At 47.9% G+C, this 10,000-nt stretch overlaps 1 protein-coding gene across 1 annotated transcript in view; it reads left to right on the top strand.

The window, feature by feature from the left end:
- The window catches only part of LOC134449012 (zinc finger protein 236-like), a 147,808-nt gene that overhangs the window by 109,841 nt on the left and 27,967 nt on the right, over positions 1-10,000 (top strand). The window contains exons 29-31 of the mRNA XM_063198747.1: positions 929-1,086; positions 1,803-1,961; positions 3,980-4,153. Coding sequence (XP_063054817.1) covers positions 929-1,086; positions 1,803-1,961; positions 3,980-4,153 — 491 coding nt within the window. The remainder of the gene's footprint in view (positions 1-928; positions 1,087-1,802; positions 1,962-3,979; positions 4,154-10,000) is intronic.

Here is a 10,000-nt window from a genome sequence, read left to right as displayed (position 1 = left end):
AATCGTTGAAAAACGCTGTCTACGGCTAATCCAAGTTCTCTTAATAGAAATGTTTTGTGATGAACAGTCTAAACATCATCTTACGAAGTCGCTGCCCAGGCACGTTGCTCAAAAAGTTGCCCTGTGTATCTTAACCTTTAGAGACTGGCCCCACAATTTAGACGGGGTGGCCCATCGGTGCATCCTTAATGTATACGTACAGTGGACTGAGCCCATCGTTGTACTTTGTGGAATTGGAGTGGGGGTGAGGGGCTGGTCAATGGCAAAAAAAAACTGCCCCGGCAAGGCCCTGCTGTGGCGCTAAGGGTGGGGCACTCATCTGCTGCGTGGCCGAGCTGGGTTTGGTTCCGGCCCGGGCCCTTTGCCGGCCCTTCGCCGTCTCTCTCTCCCAACCCCCTCCCTGTCCTGTCATTAAAAAAGCAACAACTTGAAAAGCCCAAAAAATACTTTAAAAAAATTCCTGGTCAGGTTTATGGTCCCAGTTCAGCCCTGCCGCCCCCTCATCTGGAGTGGACGTTAGGGACAGCAGCTGAAGCCAAAGGGGCTGCCCACATCCCATAGCTAATGTTGGATATTATTAATTCTATCATTTTTGTTGTTGTTGTTGTGAAAAATAAGTGAAGTGGACATTAGGACAGCAGCTGAAGTTTCAGGGGCTGCCCACAGCCCATAGCTAATGTTGGATATGATTAATTCTAGCGTTTTTTTGTTGCTGTGAAATCTGAAATATTTGCTCGCCTCCACCCACTGTCTGTGTAGTGGGTGGATAGTGGCAGGTTGCATTATTCAAAGAAGCTACTTATGACTTTTATGGTCTTCACTGGCAGTGTGTACGCGTAACTTTGTAATAACTCTTATGTATCGAATATGCTGCGATCCAAATAAAAGTACTAAACTGTGTGCGTGTGCTTGTGCGTGTGTGTGTTAGTCACCAGCCTTCCTCCGAGCACGTCCTTGTCCCACCCGGCGGTAACGTCCCAGAGCCTGGTGATGTCATCAGCGGGCATGGCCAGCGACGGCAGTGTCACGCTCACACTGGCGGACACGCAGATACTGGACGCAGTCACACTCAACGTCAACTCACAGGTACACACACACACACACACACACACACACACACACACACACACACACACTCACACACACACACAGGTACACAGATGCTGGACACCATCACAATCAATGTCAACTCGCAGGTGCACATACACACACACACACACACACACACACACACACACACACACACACACACACACACACACACACGTCACACACGTCACACACACATAGAGATACGCAGATACTGGACGCAGTCACACTCAATGTCAACTCACAGGTACACACACACACACACACACACACACACACACACACACACACACACACACACACACTTCACACAGACACACAGCTACACAGATGCTGGACACCATCACACTCAACGTCAACTCGCAGGTACACACACACACACACACACACACACACACACACACACACACACACACACACACACACACACACACACACACACACACACACACACTTCACACAGACACACAGCTACACAGATGCTGGACACCATCACACTCAACGTCAACTCGCAGGTACACACACACACACACACCCCTCTGAGCCACTGCTTCTCCTCTCCTGTACGTGTGTGTGTGTGTGTGTGTGTGTGTGTGTGTGTGTGTGTGTGTGTGTGTGTGTGTGTGTGTGTGTGTGTGTGTGTGTGTGTGTGTGTGTGTGTGTGTGTGTGTGTGTGTGTGTGTGTGTGTGTGTGTGTGTGTGTGTGTGTGCAGCAGGCGCAGCAGTACTCCAGTGTGCTGGGTGATCAGGGTGGGGACCCAGGGGGGGTCCCAGGGCAGGCGGTGGCCTCCGCAGCACAGCAGGTCATCCTGGTCAGCAACCCCCCCACAACACACACCACCGTCACCACACTGGACGTCAACCTCAACAGGGTGGGTGTCTTAACATTTTGTTTGTGTGTGTGGCTGTATGTGCATGTGGTTTGCGAACTTTGTGCGTGTGCGTGCGCGTGCGTGCGTGTGTGTGTGTGTGTGTGTGTGTGCATGCATGCATGTGGCCTGAGAACTGTGTGCTTGTGTGTGCTTGTGTGTGTGTGTGTGTGTGTGTGTGTGTGTGTGTGTGTGTGTGTGTGTGTGTGTGTGTGGCTGTGTGGATTTAGTAGTGCTACTTTTGCCCTTGTTAATAAAACAGCCTGCGAACTTGGTGTGTGGTGTGTGTGTGTGTGTCTGTGTGTCTGTGTGTGTGTTTGTGTGTGTGTGTGTGTGTGTGTGTGTGTGTGTGTGTTTGTGTGTGTTTTTGTGTCTACTATGTGTGGGTGTTTGTGTGTATGTTATGTACTCGAGGTGTATGTGTGTGTGTCGTTGTTTATGTTTTAATATGTGTGCATCTATGCATATGCCTCTATTCAGTCACACCCCCTTTCCTCCTTTCACTCCCACCCTAATATTCATGTATGCGAGTGCGTAAACACTATCTATTATCGCCATCCAAAGTGCCCAAGACTTTGTCCCTAAAACTTTTGCGAGAAAATACAAAAAAAGATCAATGTCGCATTCCCCTTTCAGGACTCATTGAGCCCCTGAGTGAGAGAGTGTGATGGAGATTGTTTAAGTTGACAGTGATGCATGAGGCTGTACTCTTAAACAGATGTCTGTGCCTTAATGCCACTGCCTGCATCAGCAACTTGACTTATGAGTGAAGCGCACGATGGCAGAAGCACTTCTTCCCCTGGCTAATGTCAATGTGAAAACACTCTAGGACATATAAGATATATCAGCGGGGGAGAGACTGTGCGAGAGCTTGTGTGTGTGTGTGTGTGTGTGTGTGTGTGTGTGTGTGTGTGTGTGTGTGTGTGTGTGTGTGTGTGTGTGTGTGTGTGTGTGTGTGTGTGTGTGTGTGCGCGCACATGCACAGTTGTGTCAGGGCACATGGGACTTCAGTGTGTATGTGTGTGTGCACACGTGCATGTGTTTGTGTCTACAGTATGTGGTTGTGTTAGGCCGCAGTGTAGGACTTCAGTGTGTGTGTGTGTGTGTGTGTGTGTGTGTGTGTGGGGGGTGGGCGTGTGTTTTGGTGTGTGTGTGTGTGTGTGTGTGTGTGTGTGTGTGTGTGTGTGTGTGTGTGTGTGTGTGTGTGTGTGTGTGTGTGTGTGTGTGTGTGTGTGTGTGTGTGTGTGTTGTTTTTCTGTGTGTGTATGTGCTGTTTTTCTGTGTGTGCGTGCGTGTGTGTGTGTGTGTGTGTGTGTGTGTGTGTGTGTGTGTGTGTGTGTGTGTGTGTGTGTGTGTGTGTGTGTGTGCGTGCGTGCGTGTGTGTATATGTGTGTCCGCCTGAATATGGTTTCTCTGGCCTGTACCTGTACTGTGGGGGGGGGGGGGTCGGTTTTGCTGTGTGTGTGTGTGTGTGTTGTTTTTCTGTGTGTGTATGTGCTGTTTTTTTGTGCGTGCGTGCGTGTGTGTGTGTGTGCGTCCGTGCGTCCGTGCGTGTATATGTGTGTCCGCCTGAATATGGTTTCTCTGGCCTGTACCTGTACTGTAGTTTTTATTCTCTTGGCTGTTGAGGTGTTAGTGTGAAAGCTAGTGTGAGGGTGTGAAAGCTTCTGTTTTCGTCAGTGTTTCACACGGATCAGCTTGTTAGGTGCGGCTGGCTTAGTATGAGAGCCCATATGAGAGATTGCATGCACATGTCAAGAGAGAGAAAGATAGTCTGTCCATCTGTCTGGCTGCAATGTTCTGTGTGTGCACATGTACTGTATATTCGATGTGCACACGTTATTACTTTATGCCTGTTTCTGTCTGTCATTTGGCATGTCCTTAAATTTGATATTCTTTTCGTGTATGTGTGTGCGTCCGTGCGTGTATGCAAATAGTATACAGTATGTACGTATGTGCTCAACATCTATCATATTTTGTGTTTGTGTGTGTCTGTCTGTCTGTCTGTTGTGTTTGTATAGCCTGTGGGTAAGGATGAGGAGGGGGAGAGGCGAGAGAACCAGTGCTTCTTCTGCGACCAAGTCTTCCTGACCGCCAACATGCTTCGCCGCCACTGCCGCCAGAGCCACGGCAAGGAGAGGTGCCACGTCTGCAGACTCTGCAACAAGGCATTCAAACGCGCCACACACCTCAAGGTACACACACACACACACACACACACACACACACACACACACACAAGGAGAGGTGCCACGTCTGCCGCCTGTGCAACAAGGCATTCAAACGCGCCACACACCTCAAGGTACACACACACACACACACACACACACACACACACACACACACACACACACACACACACACACACAAAAGGAGAGGTGGCTCATCTGCCGCCTGTGCAACAAGGCATTCAAACGCGCCACACACCTCAAGGTACACATACACACACACACACACACACACACACACACACACACACACACACACACACACACACACACACACACACACACACAAGGAGAGGTGCCACGTCTGCCGCCTGTGCAACAAGGCATTCAAATGCGACACACACACACACACACACACTCAAGGTACAAGGTACACACACACACTCAAGGTACACGCACGCACGCACGCACGCACGCACACACACACACACACACACACACACACACACACACACACACACACACACACACACACACACACACACACACACTAGGAGAGGTGCCACGTCTGCCGTCTGTACAACAAGGCATTCAAGCGCGTCACACACCTCAAGATACACACACACACGCGCACGCGCGGGCACACACTGGGTACCGAAATTCAGTTCCTTAATGGAATTGAATGAAAGGCTAAGGTTCTACTTGGCATCGAAACGTGCCTTGGCTGTCGGTTCCACATTTCGGTTCCTAGATGTCCATCACGTCAGTTATCATTTCGCATTTATAACCCCAGAACGTTAACGCAGTCAGAACGGCAGTCGCTTCTGGCAAAAAATCTGGTAACATTAATTGTGATCATTCGGGCTTGCGGAGACTGCTGGCAGGCTACAACCCCCTTTTAAACAGGTCGTCAAATCATCTATGGATAGGCCTATAACGCTGTTACGAGAGAAACTACCATCAGCCCATCTTTAATTTGTGTAGGTTTACCGAGAAGAGTAGCCTATTTCTAGCGTTTGTAGACGGCAAAGAATTCAAACTTTGTCTTCGACACAGCCACTGCGAGCCAAGAAACAGCAAGAGGTGTGCAAACGAAGCATTCCATCATTCTCACGCAGATGGTTACATCGGCGTATGAGGAAAGTAAAAGTCGGCAACACTGTTCACTCCACCATGAATCATCAAACAGTGTTGGGGACCTTTTCCCTTTAGTGGTGGGTGCGCGCATTCTCTGACTTTTTGGATTACACCGTGAATCATTGCAAAGTTTAAATTTCATGTCAATAAAATGTAAACTCATATCAGAAGCATCAGGTGAGCTCAGTCACTTTTGGCCGCGAGAGACTTTCTTTGTGTGTTCTGGTAGGCATACATTTGCGCCACGGAACGCAGTAACGTGGATTATTGAAACTGAAGACTTGATTTCTTCTATGTAGATATTTTTTTCCCGTTTAGTAGCCTATAATTACGGACCATGCAAATAACTCGAAACAGAGCGCGCCCAGTGCTTCACTGCGTGCGTAACAAGCTATACCCAAGTCGCCTCCGCCCGTCCCCCAATTCCGCCCGCCTAATAAGTGATGATAGTTAATTATGTATCCACTGTTTAAGTCAGGAATGGATATCGACATGATACGGAGTTTGTATGCTTACAATTTGAAACGGTGATGACATTTAAAACCGAGTTAAACGGCCATAAACAGCATTGTAATGAAGGGTGTCATAACGGCAGCATGAAGGTGGAACTTTAATTCCACGACGACATTCTGGCTAAAAACTCGCCCTGGCTGCTTGTTTCGCTTTAGGACTAAAAGTGTGAACGAAATAATCAAAACAGTATGAAGGAATAACAGTAGGCTAACGGAAATAACGACGTGACCTGAAATCAACCGGGCGGAATTGGGAGCCTTTCGCCGGCGAATTGTGCTGAAACTAGATTTTGGACATGCTGGACGTAATTTCCAAATTACGATAGAAAGGGCCACCAATGTTAGCTAATATTGCTCATAACCTCATCTACACAGTTGCCGCTATCCAAAAATATACGATAGCATAATCAAATAGTATTTGAAATGGTGACATTATCACGTTCACAGTGAAGTTATCAGTGAAGTGTGCGGAATTTGGCGACCTTACTTGTTTTAAAAGAGTTTGCAAGAACAGCATACCTGTTAGCTACAAAAAACCTGCAAAATTGCCTGATTTTAAGACAAAAGTTGGAAAAGTTTCAACAGGCCAAATCCTGACAGTCAACGGGACGTCAGTGACAGGTCAGACAGTACACCATGCTTTTCCATTTAACAGTCCCTGCGCGAGGCCAAAATCCCCTCACACAGGGCATGTTTTAAAAGGAGCGTGTGCAGCGTAAAAATGAAATATGAGTTTGTCCTCGTTGTTTTAGTGTCTGGGGCTGATGCAAAACTTCATGCTGGTTCAGTTTGTAATCAGGTAAATTCGCACGATTGTCTGTGCGATTGCCATGGCATGAACATCGACTGTATGACTATGACCTGATGCTCCGATGCAAAGATGCACACCCACGAAATGGATAGGGTTGGATTTAGATTGTAGTTCTCAATTTAAAATAAATTCCTGGGAACTTCAACTGGATAATGAGGTAGGCTCGGTGGTCGTTTGAGATTTTTAAACATTTCGTTCAGTGTTTATAAATTAGGAACCGAAAATGGCACCGTCAGGAACCGGCATTGAAACGTAGGTTCTGGAACCGGAACCGAAACCGAAAAATTCTGATCGGTACTCAGCCCTACACACACGCGCACACACACACACAAGGAGAGGTGCCACGTCTGCCGCCTATGCAACAAGGCATTCAAGCGCGCCACACACCTCAAGGTACGCACACGCACACACACACGGACGCACGCATACACACATACACACACACACCAGGAGAGGTGCCTCGTCTGCCGCCTGTGCAACAAGGCACTCAAACGCACCACACACCTAAAGGTACACACACACACACACACACACAGACACAGATACACACACACACAGACACAGACACACACACACACACACACACACCAGAAGGGGTGCCACACACACACACACACACACACACACACACACACACACACACACACACACACACACACACACACCAAGAGTGCACACACACACGCGTGCACACACGCACACACACACACACAAGTGCCACGTCTGCCGCCTGTGCAACAAGGCATTCAAATGCGCCACACACCTCAAGGTACACACACACACACACACACACACACACACACACACACACACACACACACACAAGGAGAGGTGCCACGTCTGCCGCCTGTGCAACAAGGCACTCAAGCACGTCAAACACCTCAAGGTACACACACGCACATACACACACACACACACACACACACACACACACACACACACACACACACCAGGAGAGGTGCCACGTCTGCCGCCTGTGCAATAAGGCATTCAAGCGCGCCACACACCTCAAGTGCGCCACACGCCTCACGGTACACACACACACACACTCACACACACACACCTCAAGGTAAACACACACACACACAAGGAGAGGTGCCACGTCTGCCGCCTATGCAACAAGGCATTCAAGCGCGCCACACACCTCAAGGTACACACGCATGCACGCACACACACAGACACACACACACACACACACATAGACACACACACACACATAGACACACACACACACATAGACACACACACACACACACACACACACACACACACACACACACACACACCAGGAGAGGTGCCATGTCTGCCGACTGTGCAACAAGGCATTCAAACGGGCCACACACCTCAAGGTACACACACCTCAAGGTACACACACCTCAAGGTACACACACCTCAAGGTACACAAGGTACTGTACATCTGTTCATATGCCTGAGCTAGTGGTGCAGAAAGGAAGAGGTTATGTCGTCAGATATACACTATTCTCACAAAACAAGGCTACTCTGCAACTCTGTGTCTGACATAGGACGTCAAAGGCTTGGTCTGCTGAAAAAAGTGTACTTGTTGTACATGATATAAAGGACCAGCAAGCCGAGCCGTCATTGATTGGATTCCACCTTCTCCTTAGTAGGCCGAAGTGTCCTTGAGCAGGACAATGCTCTGACACATAATGCTCTTAGTGTTCTGGTGGACACATTTCTGTGTCAGTGTTTGTACGCATGGTGTGTGATGGTCTGTAGGTAAGACAATGAATACTGATCGCATGAACGCATGGTGTCTATCTATGCAGTCCATTTCCCCATGCGTTCACACATACCAAGCAACCATGTGAACAAACATCTCAAGGGATGCTACTATAGAGAATATTGAAGAGTTCAGATGCAAAATCCCCTAAGTGCCTTTTCAGAAAATAATCGTGATTCATTTTTATTTAATACAAAGCTATCAAAATTACAGATTTTTTATTTTATTTATTAATATAACTATTTATATGTATTATGAAGTACATGAATGTAAACCAAACCAACAACAGGCATGGGCGTTTTTAGACAGGGGCCAGGGTGGGCCTGGGCCCCTGTAGAATTGGTCCTGGCCCCCCCAAGGGCCCCTGCGCCAGCCAATGATATATATATTAAAAAAATGTCTAACCGCTGGCGCGAAGAGCGGAACAGGTTTGCAACGTGCATTGACGGATTCCAAATACAACACACACAGGAAGGGACTATGAGGGTCAGTTGTCCCAGGCACAGGCACAGAGGGGGTTAAGAATTAGGTCCTAGGTGGGCCCCTCCCAGGCCCCTGTGGTAATTTTGGGCTAGAAACGCCACTGACAACAGGGTTCTCTAAAAATATGGAAGAGCAGGTCTTCAGAACTGGAGTTAGGTAGTTTTGCATCTGAAGTCTTATGGTGAGCGGCGAGACAGGACGTAGAGCAGACATGGTGTGTAGTGTACCGCACATACAAAGTAGACACTCTGCTATTGATCCAATCTATACAGATGCTTACAAAAGGATACAACAGAATGCAAATCAGAAACTTCTATTGAGTTATTGCTGTATGAAGTAGCAGCCCAGTGTCACACACACACACACACACACACACACACACACACACACACACACACACACACACACACACACACACACACACATACACAGTCATCTTCTGCTTCAAGCCCCCAGCTCTTAAGAACACATACTTCAAAAGAGCCCTACTATACCTCCTTCTCTCAACTCCTGATCTGATCTGTCCATCAAAATCCCCTCTCGCATTAAGAACTCCGAGCAACTTCAGGCCGAGAAACTTTTTTGAGCCACGCAGCACTTTTTCTGACGGCCTTGTGATGTGTAGCTGCTAGCGCTTTCTCATTAGCCTCGTTGGCAATTAAGTATACATGAGCCGTGGCCCTGCCGTGGCCTAACGGTAGGGTACTTGGCTACTACGCCGGCGACCGGTCATTTGCCATTTGTCATTTGTCACTTTCCCGTCTCTCTCTCCCCGCTCATTTCCTGTCTCTCCTCCACTATCCTGTCATGTAATTTAAAAAATCAATTTAAAGAAAATGTAATAATAAAGGCTATGTTTTTTTAAGTATAAACGAGCCGTTTGCATGGTAGTTTCCTCATTTAATCGGTATATGAACATTCTAAACCATCTAATATAACCGGTTTAAATATTTAAGCTGCACATATGTTTAAGGAGATTATTTGACAGTTTGTATGGTGCATATTTAATCGGTTAATGTTTAGTTTAGTTTAGTTTAGTGTATGGGCAGTCATGGGTGAGCGGTTAGGGCGTCAGACTTGCATCCCAGAGGTTGCCGGTTCAACTCCCGACCCGCCAGGTTGGTGGGGGGAGTAATCAACCAGTGCTCTACCCCATCCTCCTCCATGACTGAGGTACCCTGAGCATGGTA

This window comes from Engraulis encrasicolus, chromosome 5, assembly GCF_034702125.1.
Source record: "Engraulis encrasicolus isolate BLACKSEA-1 chromosome 5, IST_EnEncr_1.0, whole genome shotgun sequence".
NCBI lineage: Eukaryota > Metazoa > Chordata > Actinopteri > Clupeiformes > Engraulidae > Engraulis > Engraulis encrasicolus.
This window is presented reverse-complemented; position numbering and strand designations above follow the sequence as displayed.